Below are 20,324 nucleotides of genomic sequence, written 5' to 3' on the forward strand. Positions count from 1 at the left end.
AAATAAACATACTTGTAAAAGACCAATTAATCTTTTGTCAGACAGCCCTCACTCCTAGAACGAGAAAAGCCTATTGAACGGTTGATAAGATAAGATAGCGAACTTAAGTTTCTGCCTGGGCACGTTCTACCACAGTTCAGCCAATAGTTTCTTTCGAACAACTGGGTGATTCGCATCGACGTTAAGCTAGGCTTGGATTTAGAAAATCGATTGAAATTGTCGTTTTTAAGTGATTTTTCCAACTTGAAGACCGTTTTTGATCGTCACCAATTAAAGTAAGTGTAGTTCTAGAATAAAAATCGCGTTTGCATGGAAAATTTTCAAAATCTTTTTGGTTATTTGATTTTTGTAATTCTAGTTTTTCTGCCACTGATGAGAAAATTTGCTAAAACTTTCTCGGAGGAAATATGATGCTATCTTGCTCCTGGAAAGAAGCAAAAGCGTTCTCAAAACTAGTCTAAAACGTGATTTTTACATTTCAGACCAGTTCAGGGAAAGTTTTTGCAAGTTTTCTCTAAATTACAAAAGTGTTGGTTTGCTTGGTTTTCTTATACAAAATGATAATGCTTTTGCGGAAAGCCGGGTCTGCTCCAATCGCTCCCAACTTTTAGGAGGTAGTTTTTAAGGCCTGATTGTGCCCAGAAAATGACTGTTCGAGCCACCCCAATACTCATGTTATGCTTTCTTTCCAACAGCGATCGAAGAACCACATTTCGGAAAAATGAGCTACGATAAGCATGTTCAGAATTTCCTGCTGATGGCTGCCGTAAAGGCGGGAGCTCTTCAAACGGTTGAAGAACTCATTAACGCTGGCGCAGACGTCAATTTTGTCGATAAATATGACAGAAACGAAACTCCTCTGCATGTGGCTGTCACTGCCAGCAACGCAAGATTGGCAGAATTGCTTCTCGCTAAAGGAGCAAACACTGAGGCCAGAAACATTGACAACGAGAAACCCATGGATTTGTGCTCCCGTCTGGAAGAAACGAAGAAACAAGAGATTGAAGCCGTTTTCAACAGTCATTTTGTCATCAAAACCTACAACAAACGCCCTGGGACTGCAGCCGTCGAGCAGTACTACAGGACGAAGCTGCTGGCCATGGTGCTGTTTCGTTTGCTTCACGATGACCAGATCGAGAGCTTCTACCTGGGAAATAACTTGGGCGAGGTGGGCGCATTTGACGATGTGGTGCTCCGAACCTGTAGCCAAGGTAGATCTCGTGTGTACTTTCTACAGGCCAAGCATCGAGATTCTACAGACCGTGTTAATTTTAGTGATTTAGTGCAGCAAACAAATGGTTATTTCCATCTATCGAAATATTTCGATAGTTATTTGAAGATACGTTACATGTTCGAGCAGACTAGTGAGCATGCAATTTTTCAAGGAAAATACGAGGAAACAGAGCTGACAATGATAATTTTCACTCCAACTATAGTAAATTATCACAATGAAGTACAGTGTGAAATAATTAACTCTAAGGACATATTCTACAGCAAAATGTCTGGCAAAATAATCAAAATCAAGTGTACATCAGATTTGCTAGAACCGTTCATAAAAATATCCAAAGAATGGCATTCAAAAGCAGATTTATTGAACAAATTTTCAAAACCTCAGCTGCCATCGCATAACGACCACGCCAATTTAGTAAAGGATTTTTTCGAAAAAGTGAGGATTCATGCAGAGCAAGCCACGGAAGCGGAGCTAGCCGGAATTGTTCAGCGCGATATTAGAGCCAAAAACTATGAAAGTGAAGATATGATTTTCTCTAAATTTCATAGTTTAATAGAAAACTGGTGGATGCAATCCGGTCAAGTGCCATTTGCAACTAAAAGTTGTCAACTGTTCAATTTAGCTGTGAATGAAGTAAAACTTGATAAGATTCAGTCGGTTAGTTTCGACAAGGTCGGGAAACATTTATTAAAATTTAATGTCGATTCAGCATTATATTCTAAGTGGGACTCTTCTTTATCAGAAATGGAAAATAATAATATTTTTTTCTTAAACATATTCAGTAGCACACCCAAACTCAGCTGTTTAAAACTCATTCAATATCTCGAATTGAAGGGGTTTGATTTTAAGTTTGTCGTCATCGAGCAAATCGAAGCAAAGCACATCATTGATGTTTTGTCAAAAAACCTACCAAAACGCATGATACTCGTGTTTCTTCCTCAGTCTAACAACAGCGTCATAGAGCAATTACGCATAAATGTTTGCAAATTAATAGTTATAACCAGTGAAGAATGCCATAACAATTGCAATACACTAGCCGACGAAACAAGAGGCTTAGATGATATTGACTTTGAATGTCAAGAGCAAATTCTCAACAGTATTGTCACGTTTCAAAGCTCTGAAATACCCTTGAGGAAGCTTATGGATGGTGTGCCTAGTCATCTAATAGATGCTCAAATGTTGCAAAGGTTCGTCAATGGTGATGGATTTGTTATATCAAATAATAATGCAGCTATTTTACTCCAGTCAGCCTTCTGCAAATCCAAAAACGCAGTCCAAACGCTACTTGACTTGGGTGCTAATGCAAACTTGGGTAAAACCAGCAATGGTTATACGCCATTACATTGGGCGGCAGAAAATGACTTGCCTGAGATCATCCAACTACTCATAGATAAAGGAGCAAACATTGACTGTATCACTACGGACGCCGGCCTAACTCCTTTAAATCAGGCAGCAATGAGCAAATCCACAAATGCAGTCAAAATGCTACTGGACTTGGGTGCAAATGCAAACTTGGGTAAAACCAGCAATGATTTTACGCCATTACATTGGGCGGCAGAGAAGGACTCGCCTGAGATCATCCAACTACTCATCGATAAAGGAGCAAACATTGACTGTATCACCACGGACGATGGTCGAACTCCTTTAAATCAGGCAGCAATGAACAAATCCACAAATGCAGTCAAAATGCTGCTGGACTTGGGCGCTAATGCAAACTTGGGTGAAACCAGCAATGGTTTTACGCCATTACACTATGCAGCACAGAATGACATGCCTGAGATCATCCAGCTACTCATAGATAAAGGAGCATACATTGACTGTATCACCACGGATAACGGTCGGACTCCTTTATATCAGGCAGCCTCTCGCAAAGCTTCAAATGCAGTCAAAATGCTTCTGGACTTGGGAGCCAATGCAAACTTGGGTAAAACCAGCAATGGTTTTACGCCATTACACTGTGCAGGTCGTAATGACATGCCTGAGATCATCCAACTACTCATAGATAAAGGAGCAAACATTGACTGTATCACCACGGATGACGGTCGAACTCCTTTATACCAGGCAGCAATTAGCAAATCCACAAATGCAGTCAAAATGCTACTGGACTTGGGTGCAAATGCAAACTTGGGTAAAACCAGCAGTGGTTTTACGCCATTACATTGGGCGGCAAAGAAGGACTCGCCTGAGATCATCCAGCTTCTCATAGATAAAGGAGCAAACATTGACTGTATCACCACGGATGACGGTCGAACGCCTTTGTGTCAGGCAGCAATGAGCAAATCTACGAATGCAGTCAAAATGCTACTGGACTTGGGTGCAAATGCAAACTTGGGTAAAACCAGCAATGGTTTTACGCCATTACATTGGGCAGCACAAAATGACATGCCTGACATCATCGAACTACTCATAGATAAAGGAGCAAACATTGACTGTATCACCACGAATGACGGTCGAACTCCTTTATATCAGGCAGCAATGAGAATATCCACAAATGCAGTCAAAATGCTACTGGACTTGGGTGCAAATGCAAACTTGGGTAAAACCAGCAATGGTTTTACGCCATTACATTGGGCGGCAGAGAAGGACTCGCCTGAGATCATCCAACTACTCATAGATAAAGGAGCAAACATTGACTGTATTACCACGGATGACGGCCTAACTCCTTTATATCAGGCAGCAATGAGAATATCCACAAATGCAGTCAAAATGCTACTGGACTTGGGTGCAAATGCAAACTTGGGTAAAACCAGCAATGGTTTTACGCCATTACATTGGGCAGCACAAAATGACATGCCTGACATCATCGAACTACTCATAGATAAAGGAGCAAACATTGACTGTATCACCACGAATGACGGTCGAACTCCTTTATATCAGGCAGCAATGAGAATATCCACAAATGCAGTCAAAATGCTACTGGACTTGGGTGCAAATGCAAACTTGGGTAAAACCAGCAATGGTTTTACGCCATTACATTGGGCGGCAGAGAAGGACTCGCCTGAGATCATCCAACTACTCATAGATAAAGGAGCAAACATTGACTGTATTACCACGGATGACGGCCTAACTCCTTTATATCAGGCAGCAATGAGAATATCCACAAATGCAGTCAAAATGCTACTGGACTTGGGTGCCAATGCAAACTTGGGTGCAACCAAAAATGGTTTTACGCCATTACATTGGGCAGCACAAAATGACATGCCTGAGATCATCAAACTACTCATAGATAAAGGAGCAAACATTGACTGTATCACCACGGATGACGGTCGAACTCCTTTAATTCAGGCAGCCTTCTTCAAATCTACGAATGCAGTCAAAATGCTGCTGGACTTGGGTGCCAATGCAAACTTGGGTGCAACCGAAAATGGATTTACGGCATTACATTGGGCAGCACATAATGACATGCCTGATATCATCCAACTACTCATTGAGAAAGGAGCAAACATTGACTATATTACCACGGATGACGGCCTAACTCCTTTATATCAGGCAGCAATGAGAATATCCACAAATGCAGTCAAAATGCTACTGGACTTGGGTGCAAATGCAAACTTGGGTAAAACCAGCAATGGTTTTACGCCATTACATTGGGCGGCAGAGAAGGACTCACCTGAGATCATCCAGCTACTCATAGATAAAGGAGCAAACATTGACTGTATTACCACGGATGACGGTCGAACTCCTTTATACCAGGCAGCAATTAGCAAATCCACAAATGCAGTCAAAATGCTTCTGGACTTGGGTGCCAACGCAAACTTGGGTAATACCAGCAATGGTTTTACGCCATTACACTGTGCAGCTCGTAATGACATGCCTGAGATCATCCAACTACTCATAGATAAAGGAGCAAACATTGACTGTATTACCACGGATGATGGTTGGATGGATGGTTGGACTCCCCTGTACGTAGCAGCCGCAAATAGGTCTGCAAACGCAGTTGAAAAGCTTTTGAATTTGGGCGCTAATCCAGGTAAATGCAAAACGCCGATTGAGAATAGCTGCTCTATTAAAACATTCGTACATTGAAAAAATGTTACAAGACTATAGTTCCAGAAAGACGAGCTAACAAGTTTTTCTCGTGAACGTAGATGGTGACACTGGACTTGCTCTCACCGTGTGTGTTTTGTTTATGATCGGAAAAGTCATCCCACAACGAATTCATCCAGAAACTATTCGTAGTGAGTTGGCAGCCATCTTGTTTTTAAGAGCATGGGAAAAAAATTTAAGAGGTACCCTTCCCAGATGTAATATTACTATAATTATATTTACTGTGTAGGTGAACTTGACAGAATGCAAGCACTTTTTAGATTTATTGGTTATTGATAAAAAAAATATTGTCTGAATTGTTTTGTTAGGTTTGCTTTACGTTTTAAATTGCTATTTCATTTACTAGTTTTTGTGCGTAAATCTAAAATAACTCATAGGAAATATCATGATTTTGCCTTCAAAAAAGTAATTTTTCATAGTTATGTGTATAAGGTTTGAAAATGAAAATAATTCTGATTCTAGTTTATTCTAAATAAAATATTACACTTTATTTCGTTATTTTTTAACCACATATATCAGCATAACACAGTTAATTTTTTTTTGAACACGTCAAATTTTGCAATAATAAACATATACTATAAGCTAAAAAAATGCTTTAAATTTCGATGACAAATCCCTTTGTCGTAAGCCATATTTTAAGCTTGATTTTGTTTTTATTAAATCTAAAAATTTTAATTTAATTGATGATTAATTATTCCGTTCAACTACATTAAGATTTAATTTTTGGGTTTGATAAATAGTGGCAGTGCGTGGCCGAATGGTTACGCTGTCCGCTTTGTAAGCGGATGATTCTGGGTTCGATTCCCATCTGCTCCAACCTTCCATCGGATGAGGAAGTAAAATGTCGGCCCCGGCCTTGGTTGTTAGGCCGTTAAGGCTCCATTCCAGGTGTAGGAGTCGTCTCCATGCCATAAGTACAAACAACACACCAAACCAAGCCTACTCCGGTGGAATCGCTGGTGGCGGTTGGACTCGCAATCCAAAGGTCGTCAGTTCAAACACTGGAGTGGAAGGTTCCTTGGAGTAGAAAGAGGTTTGGGTGCTCTCCCCATTCAAGCCATTGGACTCCTAGGTTCGAGCAGAAACTTGCAATAGAGACCACAAAAGACCCGGGGGTCGTTAATGTGGATGGTTTGATTTTTGTTTTGAATAGTGGAAAAAACTTCTTCATACCTGAAATTAAAGTTGTAGATCAGCATAAAACCAAAAATGATCCAAAATTCTCACTCGATTGCAATGTTCTGGAGAGAAGTTTGTCCAAAAATCAGTTTTCCACCATCAGTATTGAACAAATGGTTGTTTCAAATATTGAGCCACCCTAGCATACAAGCTTAATTCTGTAAAGTCCATTTTTTCACCCATAAGCAGTTCTCTATCCAGTGAAGCCTCTCAAACTCCGAAAAGTACAACCATTTTCGCACTTTCACCAACCAGTACCTCTCTCATCACTAGCTACACAGCAAAAAAATATTGAATTTTAGAAGGAAAATTCACCAGAAAGTGATGTAAATTCACTAGTTCCTGATGTAATATTACACTTTTTTTTTACACAAAATCTGACACCATTCTCTGATGAATATTACCATTATTTTTTTTCTGTGTGCTGTTTGTTACTAGTAATCGCTCCCACTCTTAGGTCCAGGTCCTGTAAACAAAACTTTACTGAGCTCAGGGTGCTGCGAAAACACACAAGCAAAGGCCTCGAAAGCACACGCCCTCATCACAATTTACCATTAGTTTTGTGTTTATGCACAGTAAAAAAATGTGTGAATTTGGAAGGTTTAATTTTGGAACCTCTTTTATGTTGTAATTTTAGCTCAATTGAGATTGAAAAAGTGACATTACACCCAAGAAGTGGCTGAATTACACATTTTCAGAGGTAAACTTACACATTTTGTGACATAAAAAATGTAGGTACCCCTTCCCAGATGTAATATTATCATGTTTTTTTTTTACTGTGTGAAGGTATCAGGAGGGCTGGATGGAGTTTTGAAAAGGGAGTAAAGGAAAAAATGTGGGATCAATTTTCATGGCTTAAAGAATTTGAAGTCCTTACAAAAGTACTCGAGAGCGAAGTTATTCAAACCATTTACAAAACCTACCCCCAAATTCACCCCACAATATGGAATCGAAAGGTGTGGATAGAGCTAATGTTAACGTAACACCGAAATATATTGCCAATTACATGCACTTTATCTCACCGGTGTGTACTACAACTAAGCCAGTACGGAGGTTCCACTTCCCCCGGTTGAGCTTAAAGCCACGGCGAAGAAATCGGCTGCACGATTAAGCTTTTCAAGGCGAGCTTTTTACGAACCACGTGCTGCGACCAGTTGCAGGACAGATGAGGACGGCGGTACCGTTGGTGAAGGTGCAATTGGACTTTGATTATGAAATTTGAAAACTGACTTAAAATTATTTATTTCTATAGCAAAAAGGGCCTTGAAGTTATTTTTTATTGAATTAAAAACCCATTTTAAATGCTTTGATGTTGTACACATAACCAGAAGCTATATCCTGAAAACAATAATATCACCATTCTAAGCTTAATTTTAGGACTCAATTGTCAAACACTTTTAAATAAGGCATATTCCTTGCAAAAATTGTTCTGTTTTAAGTTTGCTTTTCTTAATATGCACCCAGAACTGGGCATCGGCATACGAGAGGATAAAGAGCACGATTCGGTAGTAAAATGGTACTGTGTGCGGTCGGAGAAGATAAATCCCGAAATTACCGAGAGTACTTTACTCATGGGTTCATCTTCAAAAAAAGTTCATCTATCAAAAAAAAAAGTGCCGGTACCGAGACTCGAACCCAAGACCTTCGGCATATTGAACCGTGCCTTTGCCGTATGGGCCAGCATGGTTCGGTAACTAAGTGGCGGTCATTTGTCCATATAAGCCACTCAATAGGATGAACTGTTCCAATGAACGAATGAACACGCGAGAGGACTATACTCTCGCAAAATAGCTCTTTCCTCACGTTTCTTTTCGTGAGGACAATCCTCTCGTTCTTTAACTTTGGGTGTATACATTTCAAAAAAATTAACATTTTCATTAAAAAAAATGACAGAAAGCCATACCAGGAAGTAAAATTTTTAAAAACTTAGAAAATTTTCTACTAAAATTGGACAATAAATTTCTTAAAAACATAGAATTCAAATCGATGAAAATGAGAAAACGATATCTCGAAAACTATAGGTTCAATTTTCAAAGCAAAAAAAATTTTTTTTTGTGAAGTTTTCTGATCTTTACCTTGTTAATTGTTTCAAAATTGTAGAATTTGGTATAAAATATAAGATGAGTAATATTATCGATTTGTAGACCATTTCAAAAGTTTATTTTAAATTTTTTAAATTATTCAACTAATATATATTTGGAGGTGCTTATCTCTCAAGAAGTATTTTGAAATACTTAAAACTTTTCATGAAAGTTGAGATACTTTTTGATTGTAAATGGGTAATTCTCTACCAACTCACACGAAATCGGGAAAAGTTGCCCCGACCCCTCTTCGATTTGCGTGAAATTTTGTCCTAAGGGGTCACTTTTGTCCCTGATCACGAATCCGAGGTCCGTTTTTTGATATCTCGTGACGGATGGGCGGTACGACCCCTTCCATTTTTGAACATGCGAAAAAAGAGGTGTTTTTCAATAATTTGTAGCCTGAAACGGTGATGAGATAGAAATTTGGTGTCAAAGGGACTTTTATGTAAAATTAGACGCCCGATTTGATAGCGTACTCAGAATTCCGAAAAAACGTATTTTTCATCGAAAAAAACATTAATAAAGTTTTAAAAATTCTCTCATGTTCCGTTACTCGACTGTAAATTTTTTTGGAACATGTTATTTTATGGGAAATTTAATGCACTTTTCGAATTTACATTGACCCAGAAGGGTCATTATTTCATTTAGAACAAAATTTTTCATTTTAAAATTTCGTGTTTTCTCTAACTTTGCAGGGTATTTTTTTAAGTGTATAACAATGTTTTACAAAGTTAGGGAGCGGCCGTGGCTTACTGGTCACGGTGTTCGCTTTGTAAGCGAATGGTCCTGGGTTCGATTCCCATCTGCTCCCAACGAGAAAGTATAGGAAATATTAATCTTGAAACTCTAAACATGAACGAAAAATCAAAGTCGCCTGAGTCGGGGTTCGATCCCTCGCCCTTTGGATTGGTAGGCAAAAATGCTTACCACTAGGCTATCACGGCTTGGTGAGCTATGAATGGAATTAGGAATACTGTTACTATCAACTATATACGCGCTGGGTCCTTGTCCATTTGACAAGGGTTCGGAAGTTCTAAATAACGTTTGAACCCGATTGGTGCAAACGTTCTTCAGGGCGGGGCTTGTCGATAAAGCTGAAGTACCTCGCGCTCGGTTAGCCAGCGTAGAAATGGGTCTCCGAAGCTCGGCAGAGCTAACACCTTCCAAATGCCTATGCGAGTTATTTGCATGTATATAATGTAGATCTAAAAAAAATACATGGAAACAACTCAATTTGTAAGAAGTGGCCGCGTGGTCCCGTTTGGTAGGTTGCACACACACACACACATAACAATGTTTTACAAAGTTGTAGAGCAGACAATTACAAAATTTTTGATATATAGACATAAGGAGACATGCTGTGTGAGTTGGCGGAGAATTGCCCAAATCCAATTTGATTTTTAGCAAAAACGATGCAAATATTTTTCAATGTTTTGTTTTGAGATCGAGGGGTGAAGGAAATTAAGGAATATTTAAATTCAAATAATAAACCAGAATTTCAACATTTTTTATGAAACAAGTTATGAAAAATCCATAAGGCAACAGTATAATCAGTTTGCAATTAGCTGTTTTCTTCAAATATATGTTTAAACAGAAATATTTTTAGTGAAAAAAAAAAACATTTTGCAGAACTGTATATCAAAAATTCACAAAAACTCAAAATATTTTTAAATTTATTCAAACATGTTACAAACAATTTTGAACTGTAGATAATGTATTTCAAATTGTTTTCAGCTGATTGCGTTTAAAAGATTATAGTTATTTTTAAGTTTTTTTGAGCAAAAAAAAAGTTTGCCCTCTGACTCTTCTGGCGCTTTTTGAAGGCAGGGGGACAAAAACTTTCAAAAGTATGTGTAATAGCCAATGGATTTATTTTAAAATTATTTTTTTCGATTCTTTTTAAGCAAGACCGATGCAAATATTTTACAAAGATTGCAATTTTCCAAAAAACATCAAATTTTTCATGAAATCTAATCAACGGAAAACAATCTAAATTGCATTCTTCTGCATTGACAATCATGTGTAGCTCGTTTTAGCTCGTTTTAAAATGTTTTGAATTTTTATGAAAATCCAATGCACAGCAGGGCAAAAAAATATTCGCTAAAATAAAATTTTCGTCAATACTTAGATATTTTGTAAACAAATGATTGCTAAACAACTGGACAGGTGTATGAAAAACATGGCTCGTAATTTCAAGTTAACACTTTTTTTTTACAATGTGTTTGAATGTCTCAGGAAAATTTTCAACAATATTCTTTTTTTTTTGACATTGTTGATAAGACTGCTGGCTTCTCAGCTACAGTCTCTTAACGTTGTTTAAATTTTGTGATAAATGAGTTTTTCTCAGTGTTAGAAATAATTTTCAACGCACGATATCTCGAAATCTATTGGTTAGATTTTCAATGTTCAAATGGCTCCTTATTACATAGGGAATGCACGGATAATGTTTCATCTAAATAATAAAAAAATAGTCAAAATCTTATTTTCTTTAGTTAAAGCTTATCATTAACTGTAACAGTTTCAAAATTAAAGGAACATCAGAATCCTTTTTAAAACGCAATTGGAACTGCAATTGTATCATGATAACTCACAGCTATAAAATAAACATACTTGTAAAAGAATAATCGATCTTTTGTCAGACAGTCATCACTCCTAGACCGAGAAAAGCCTATTGAACGGTTGATAAGATAAGATAACGAACTTAAGTTTCTGCCTGGGCACGTTCTACCACAGTTCAGCCAATAGTTTCTTTCGAACAACTGGGTGATTCGCATCGACGTTAAGCTAGGCTTGGACTTAGAAAATCAATTGAATTTGTCGCTTTTAAGTGATTTTTCCAACTTGAACACCGTTTTTGATCGTCACCAATTAAAGTAAGTGTAGTTCTAGAATAAAAATCGCGTTTGCATGGAAAATTTTCAAAACCATTTTGGTCATCTGATTTTTGTAATTTTAATTTTTCTGCCACTGATGAGAAAATTTGCTAAAACTTTCTCTGAGGAAGTATGATGCTATCTTGCTCCTGGAAAGAAGCAAAAGCGTTCTCAAAACTAGTCTAAAACGTGATTTTTACATTTCAGACCAGTTCAGGGAAAGTTTTAGCAATTTTTCTCTAAATTATAAAAGTGTGGGTTTGGTTGGTTTTCCTATATGCAAAATTATAATGCTTTTGCGGAAAGACGGGTCTGCTCCAATCGCTCCCAACTTTTAGGAGGTAGTTTTTAATGCCTGATTGTGACCAGAAAATTACTTTTCGAGCCACCCTAATACTCATGTTATGCTTTCTTTCCAACAGCGATCAGAGAACCACATTTCGGAAAAATGAGCTACGATCAGCTTGTTCAGAATGTTCAGCTGATGGCTGCCGTAGAGGCGGGAGTTCTTCAAACGGTTGAAGAACTCATTAACGCTGGCGCAGACGTCAATTTTGTCGATAAATATGACAAAAACGAAACTCCTCTGCATGTGGCTGTCACTGCCAGCAACGCAAGATTGGCAGAATTGCTTCTCGCTAAAGGAGCAAACACTGAGGCCAGAAACATTGACAACGAGAAACCCATGGATTTGTGCTCCCGTCTGGAAGAAACGAAGAAACAAGAGATTGCAGCCGTTTTCAACAGCCATTTTGGCATCAAAACCTACAACAAACGCGCTGGGACTGGAGCCGTCGAGCAGTACTACAGGACGAAGCTGCTGGCCATGGTGCTGTTTCGTTTGCTTCACGATGACCAGATCGACAGCTTTTACCTGGGAAATAACTTGGGCGAGGTGGGCGCATTTGACGATGTGGTGCTCCGAACCTGTAGCCAAGGTAGATCTCGTGTGTACTTTCTACAGGCCAAGCATCGAGATTCTACAGACCGTGTTAATTTTAGTGATTTAGTGCAGCAAACAAATGGTTATTTCCATCTATCGAAATATTTCGATAGTTATTTGAAGATACGTTACATGTTCGAGCAGACTAGTGAGCGTGCAATTTTTCAAGGAAAATACGAGGAAACAGAGCTGACAATGATAATTTTCACTCCAGCTATAGTAAATTATCACAATGAAGTACAGTGTGAAATAATCAACTCCAAGGACATATTCTACAGCAAAACGTCTGGCAAAATAATAAAAATCATGTGTACATCAGATTTGCTAGAACCATTCATAAAAATATCTGAAGAATGGCATTCAAAAGCAGAATTATCGAACAAATTTTCAAAACCTCAGCTGCCATCGCATAACGACCACGCCAATTTAGTAAAGGATTTTTTCGAAAAAGTGAGGATTCATGCAGAGCAAGCCACGGAAGCGGAGCTAGCCGGAATTGTTCAGTACGATATTAGAGAAAAAAATTATGAAAGTGAAGATATGATTTTCGCTAAATTCCATAGTTCAATAGAAAACTGGTGGATGCAATCCGGTCAAGTGCCATTTGAAACTAAAAGTTGTCAACTGTTCAATTTAGCTGTTAATGAAGTAAAACTTGATAAGATTCAGTCGGTTAGTTTCGACAAGGTCGGGAAATATTTATTAAAATTTAATGTCGATTCAGCATTATATTCTAAGTGGGACTCTTCTTTATCAAAAATGGAAAATAATAATATTTTTTTCTTAAACATATTCAGCAGCACACCCAAACTCAGCTGTTTAAAACTCATTCAATATCTCGAATTGAAGGGGTTTGATTTTAAGTTTGTCGTCATCGAGCAAATCGAAGCAAAGCACATCATTGATGTTTTGTCAAAAAACCTACCAAAACCCATGATACTCGTGTTTCTTCCTCTGCTTAACAACAGCGTTATAGAGCAATTACGTCAAAATGTTTGCAAATTAATAGTTATAACCAGTGAAGAATGCCATAACAATTGCAACACACTAGCCGACGAAACAAGAGGCTTAGATGATATTGACATTGAATGTCAAGAGCAAATTCTCAACCGTATTGTAACGTTTCAAAGCTCTGAAATACCCTTGAGAAAGCTTATGGATGGTGTGCCTAGCCATCTAATAGATGCTCAAATGTTGCAAAGGTTCGTCAATGGTGAAGAATTTGTTATATCAAATAATAATGCAGCTATTTTACTCCAGTCAGCCTTCTGCAAATCAAAAAACGCAGTCCAAACGCTACTTGACTTGGGTGCTAATGCAAACTTGGGTAAAACCAGCAATGGTTATACGCCATTACATTGGGCGGCAGAAAATGACTTGCCTGAGATCATCCAACTACTCATAGATAAAGGAGCAAACATTGACTGTATTACCACAAATGCCGGTCTAACTCCATTGAATCTGGCAGCCTACTGCAAATCTACAAATGCAGTCAAAATGCTGCTGGACTTGGGTGCCAATGCAAACTTGGGTATCACAAGCAATGGTTTAACGCCATTACATTGTGCGGCAGTGAAGGACTCGCCTGAGATCATCCAGCTACTCATAGATAAAGGAGCAAACATTGACTGTATTACCACGGATGACGGTAAAACTCCATTGAATCTGGCAGCCTACTGCAAATCTACAAATGCAGTCAAAATGCTGCTGGACTTGGGTGCCAATGCAAACTTGGGTATCACAAGCAATGGTTTAACGCCATTACATTGTGCGGCAGAGAAGGACTCGCCTGAGATCATCCAACTACTCATAGATAAAGGAGCAAACATTGACTGTATTACCACGGATGACGGTCAAACTCCTTTGAGTCAGGCAGCGATGAGCAAATCCACAAATGCAGTCAAAATGCTGCTGGACTTGGGTGCCAATGCAAACTTGGGTGAAACCAGCGATGGTTTTACGCCATTACACTGGGCAGTTCAAAATAACATGCCCGAGATCATCCAACTACTCATAGATAAAGGAGCAAACATTGACTGTACCACGGATGACGGTCGAACTCCTTTATATCAGGCAGCCTCCTTCAAATCTACAAATGCAGTCAAAATGCTACTGGACTTGGGTGCCAATGCAAACTTGGGTAAAACCAGCAATGGTTTTACGCCATTACATTGGGCAGCACATAATGACATGCCAGAGATCATCCAGCTACTCATAGATAAAGGAGCAAACATTGACTGTATTACCACGGATGACGGCCTAACTCCTTTAAATCAGGCAGCCTCCCGCAAAGCTTCAAATGCAGTCAAAATGCTTCTGGACTTGGGAGCCAATGCAAACTTGGGTAATACCAGCAATGGTTTTACGCCATTACACTGTGCAGCTCGTAATGACATGCCTGAGATCATCCAACTACTCATAGACAAAGGAGCAAACATTGACTGTATCACCACGTATGACGGTCGGACTCCCCTGTACGTAGCAGCCGCAAATGGGTCTGCAAACGCAGTTGAAAAGCTTTTGAATTTGGGCGCTAATCCAGGTTAATGCACAAATATTGGATCAACGCCGTTGAGCATAGCTGTTCAAAAAGAACATGTGTACATTGAAAAAATGTTACAAGACTATAGTTCCAGAAAGCCGAGCTAACAAGTTTTTCTCGTGAACGTAGATGGTGACACTGGACTTGCTCTCACCGTGTGTATTTTGTTTATGATCGGAAAAGTCATCCCACAACGAATTCATCCAGAAACTATTCGTAGTGAGTTGGCAGCCATCTTGTTTTTAAGAGCATGGGGATAACCATAACGGTTATAACCGGCTCCGTGGCCTAATGGTTACGGCTTCTGCCTCACAAGCAGAAGGTTCAGGGATCAAATCCCGGTCGGTACCTTTGAAATTTGGAATCAGGAATTGGAACGAAAACGAAACTGAATCAGGTGGGATTCGAACTCACACCTTTGGATTGATGGTCTGGGACTCTAACCAGTCGGCCATCTGAAGGTTATAAAACATGTTGTATTATTCTTCTCATATTAAATACGCTCTGATTCCTGATTTGCCTGAAGGGATTGGGAGTCTTAAGATAGATCAAGGATCCGTCTGGTGCTTGCTTCTATGTTAAGGCGGGGCCGGACAATGCCCAAAGACCTCGGAATTGGGCCGCTAGGATCTCTGCCATCCTGAAATGGGTCGTTGGAAGCAGCGCGAGGGCTATCACCACCTAATACCCGGGACTGAGATAAGTTGTATCAGCATTCGGCATATACAAAGTCTGATACAAATTATACTTTCCCATAATTTCGCTACCGGTTAGCGGGTATTGGATTGGACCACACACACACATATGGGGATAACCATAACGGTTATCTTTTTTTCTTTTTTCTTCTTCTGAAATTAAAGAGGTACCCTTCCCAGATGTAATATTACTATGATTATATTTACTGTGTAGGTGAACTTGACAGAAAGCAAGCACTTTTTAGATTTATTGGTTATTGATAAAAAATAATATTGTCAGAATTGTTTGTTAGGTTTACTTTACGTTTTAAATTACTATTTCATTTACTAGTTTTAGTGCGTAAATCTAAAACAACTCATAGGAAATATCATCATGTTGCTTTCAAAAAAGTAATTTTTCATTGTTATGTGTATAAGGCTTGAAAATGAAAATAATTCTGATTCTAGTTTATTCTAAATAAAATTTTACACTTTATTTCGTTATTTTTTAACCAAATTTATCAGCATAACACAGTTATTTTTTTAGACACGTCAAATTTTGCAATAATAAACATATACTATAAGCTAAAAAAATGCTTTAAATCTCGATGACAAATCCCTTTGTTGTAACCCATATTTTAAGCTTGATTTTGTTTTTATTTAATCTAAAATTTTAATTTAATTGTTGATTAATTATTCCATTCAACTACAAGATTTAATTTTTGGGTTTGATAAATAGTGGAAAAAACTTCTTCATACCTGAAATTAAAGTTGTAGATCAGCATAAAACCAAAAATGATCCAAAATTCTCACTCGATTGCAATGTTCTGGAGAGAAGTTTGTCCAAAAATCAGTTTTCCACCATCAGTATTGAACAAATGGTTGTTTCAAATATTGAGCCACCCTAGCATACAAGCTTAATTCTGTAAAGTCCATTTTTTCACCCATAAGCAGTTCTCTATCCAGTGAAGTCTCCTAAACTCCGAGAAGTACAGTTAAACCTCGCATATGCACCTTATATGGGGGTTTCTTATGCGAAGCACGCATATGCGAGGTACAGAGCTTATGGGATTTTGGCTATATGGGAGACATGGCCTATATTTTTGTAAAAAATCATCTTAACTATACAAATTTATAGTGTTTTGGAATCGTTATGAAGTCAGCTATACAGCTACACCAAATTTACAAGGTTTACGATGTTCTAGGTCATCCGAAACTTCCTCAAGTTAAGGCCTATGTGTTCACCGCCGTACAAGTATGAGGTAGGCTATTGTGACTTTGGTTTTTGACCTCAGATCATATCCGGATAGCCTCAGGGAGGTTCAAGGACTAGTTTACCGATATGTGGTGATGTTCAGGGTCTTCTGAAGAGTCCCGGGAGTTACGACCGATGGGTCTACCGCCGTAACAAAATAGAGGTCAGTGATTTTTGACCTCAGATCATATCCAGATAGCCTCAGGGAGGTCCGGGGACTAGTCTACCGGTATGTGGTGAAGTTCTAGGTCTTCTTTAGAGTCCCGGGAGTTAAGGCCGGTGGGTCTACCGCCGTAACAAGATAGAGGTCAGTGGTTTTTGACCTCAGATCATATCCGGATAGCCTCAGGGAGGTCCGGGGACTAGTCTACCGATATGTGGTGATGTTCTAGGTCTTCTGTAGAGTCCCGGGAGTTAAGGCCGATGGGTCTACCGCCGTAACAAGATAGAGGTCAGTGATTTTTGACCTCAGATTTTTTTTTTTTTTTTTTAAATTTATATTTATTCAAATTTCTTTTCCATGTACATTCATTCAGTTAAAATATTATTGAGTGTCCAATCACAAACGATGACTTTTCACCTCAATTTTAAATACTAGCAACTTTCATTTATTCATGAAATATTGTAGCTTTCGCTATTCAGTGATTTCAAATGTAGGAGGTCCTACATGTACAAAAGGGAAAAGGGATATCTTAAAACTAACTTATAAACTATATAAAGAGCGGATCAATGCAGCTGAAGACTGCAATGATTTTTGTCGAAATGCATCAATTATCTTATTGGACATAACATCCAAAGTGTCAACTTCGGCTAATTGATGAAGTTCACTGGTGCTGAACCAGGGAGGAAGTTTCAGAATCATTTTCAGAATTTTGTTCTGAATCCTCTGAAGTTTTTCTTCCTGGTTAAGCAACAGCTTGTCCAGATCGGCACAGCATAAAGCATGGCAGGTCTGAAAATTTGTTTATAAATTAACAGTTTATTCTTGAGACAAAGTTTAGAATTCCTGTTTATAAGTGGATACAAACATTTAATATATTTGTTACATTTAACCTGGATACTTTCAATGTGATCCTTGTAAGTAAGGTTTTGTCAAAACCAAGTCCAAGATATTTCACTTGATCCTCCCACTTTAAATTTACCTCATTCATCTTTATAATGTGATGACTTTTTGGTTTAAGAAAATCAGCCCTTGGTTTGTGAGGAAAATAATAAGTTGAGTTTTGCAGCATTTGGAGTAATTTTCCATTCTTTCAAATAAGAATTGAAAATATCCAAGCTTTTTGTAATCTTCTTGTGATGACACGAAGGCTTCTGCCTTTGGCGGAGATGCTTGTGTCATCAGCAAAAAGTGATTTCTGACATCCTGGGGGCAAATCAGGCAAGTCAGAAGTAAAAATATTGTATAAAATTGGACCCAAAATGCTTCCTTGAGGGACGCCAGCACGTACAGGTAGTTGATCAGATTTGCTATTCTGATAACATACCTGCAGAGTACGATCCGTCAAATAATTTTGAATAATTTTCACGATATAAATCGGAAAATTAAACCTTTTCAATTTCGCAATCAAACCTTTATGCCAAACACTGTCAAATGCTTTTTCTATGTCTAGAAGAGCAGCGCCAGTAGAATAGCCCTCAGATTTGTTGCTTCGAATTAAATTTGAAACTCTCAACAACTGATGAGTAGTTGAATGCCCAAGGCGAAATCCAAACTGCTCATCAGCGAAAATTGAATTTTCATTAATGTGCGTCATCATTCTATTAAGAATTATTCTTTCGAATAATTTACTAATAGATGAAAGCAAACTAATGGGCCGATAGCTTGAGGCTTCAGCAGGATTTTTATCCGGTTTCAAAATCGGAATTACTTTGGCATTTTTCCAACTACTGGGAAAATATGCCAAATCAAAACATTTGTTGAAAATTTTGACCAAGCTACTTAAAGTTGCTTCTGGTAATTTTTTAATTAAAATGTACAAAATGCCATCCTCACCAGGGGCTTTCATATTTTTAAATTTTTGATAATAGATTTTATTTCATTCAGATCCGTATTAAAAACTTCATCTGATGAAAATTCTTGTTCAACAATATTCTGAAATTCTATTGAAATTTGATTTTCAATAGGACTCAAAACATTCAAGTTGAAATTATGAGCACTCTCAAACTGCTGAGCAAGTTTTTGAGCTTTTTCCCATTAGTTAATAGAATATTATCACCATCTTTTAAAGAAGGGATGGGTTTTGAGGTTTCTTAAGAACCTTTGAAAGTTTCCAAAAAGGTTTGGAATAAGGTTTAATTTGTTCGACATCTCTTGCGAACTTTTCATTTCGCAGGAGTGAATCTATGGTCAATAACCTTTTGCAAATCTTTTGAATTCGCTTCAGTGCAGGATCACGAGAACGTTGATACTGTCTTCGGCGAACATTTTCAGACGAATCAGAAGCTGAAGATCGTCATCAATAATGGGAGAATCAAATTTGACTTGGACTTTAGGAATAGCAATATTCCTAGCATCCAAAATTGCATTAGTTAAAGATTCCAAGGCTGAATCAATATCAGCTTTGGTTTCTAAAACAAAATCATGATTTAAATTATTCTCAATATGATGCTGATACCTGTCCCAATTAGCTTTGTGGTAATTAAACACAGAACTATTGGGTCTGGTAACTGCTTCATGGGAAAGTGAAAAAGTTACTGGAAGGTGATCAGAATCAAAATCAGCATGAGTCACTAAAGGACCACAATACTGACTTTGATTTGTCAAAACCAAATCAATAGTAGATGGATTTCTAACAGAAGAAAAACAAGTTGGCCCATTCGGGTATAAAACCGAATAAAGACCAGAAGTGCAATCTCTGAATAGAATTTTACCATTGGAATTTACTTTTGAATTATTCCAAGATTGGTGTTTGGCATTAAAATCACCGATAACAAAAATCGAGATCTATGCCGAGTAAGTTTATTCAAATCCCTTTGAAATAATTTTTATTTTCCCCAGTGCATTGGAAAGGCATATATGCCGCTGCAATCATAATTTTCCCAAAAGAAGTTTCAAGTTCAATGCCCAAACTTTCAATAACTTTTAACTTAAAGTCACGTAAAGTGCTATAAGTCATACTACGGTGGATAACTATTGCAACTCCACCACCATTTCGATTCATTCGGTTATTAGTTATAACTTTATAATCTGGATCACTTTTCAAATAAGTGCCAGTTTTTAAAAATGTTTCGGTTATAACAGCAACATGCACGTTATGAACTCGTAAAAAGTTGAAAAATTCATTTTCTTTCGCTTTTAAAGAGCGAGCATTAAAATTCATAATATTGATGGAATTACTTAGATCCATGATTAAACTTCAGGGTAAGAACAACATCATTCGCAAATTTTAATCCAATCTGGATTGCTTCCATCATGGATGTAGCATTACTCATTGTTTGAATCAAACCAAACAGTGAGTTTTGCAAAAAGTCATTTTTCAAACGTAACATCGCC

General features: G+C 37.9%; 2 protein-coding genes across 2 annotated transcripts in view; both read left to right on the top strand.

Moving 5' to 3' along the window:
* The first annotated feature begins 701 nt into the window (after positions 1 to 701).
* Positions 702 to 4,511, top strand: LOC119771137 (ankyrin-3-like). Its single transcript, XM_038266547.1, has 2 exons — positions 702 to 4,381; positions 4,458 to 4,511. The coding sequence occupies exons 1-2, from the start codon at positions 722 to 724 to the stop codon at positions 4,509 to 4,511; spliced, it is 3,714 nt and encodes a 1,237-aa protein (XP_038122475.1). The 5' UTR covers positions 702 to 721.
* Positions 4,512 to 12,099: 7,588 nt separating this feature from the next.
* Positions 12,100 to 20,324, top strand: part of LOC119771138 (ankyrin-1-like) — a 104,511-nt gene continuing 96,286 nt past the window's right edge. Inside the window, exons 1-2 of the mRNA XM_038266549.1 lie at positions 12,100 to 12,352; positions 13,646 to 14,497. Of these exons, the coding sequence (XP_038122477.1) occupies positions 12,100 to 12,352; positions 13,646 to 14,497 (1,105 nt within the window). The remainder of the gene's footprint in view (positions 12,353 to 13,645; positions 14,498 to 20,324) is intronic.

Source organism: Culex quinquefasciatus, chromosome 1, assembly GCF_015732765.1.
Source record: "Culex quinquefasciatus strain JHB chromosome 1, VPISU_Cqui_1.0_pri_paternal, whole genome shotgun sequence".
NCBI classification, from domain to species: Eukaryota; Metazoa; Arthropoda; class Insecta; order Diptera; family Culicidae; genus Culex; species Culex quinquefasciatus.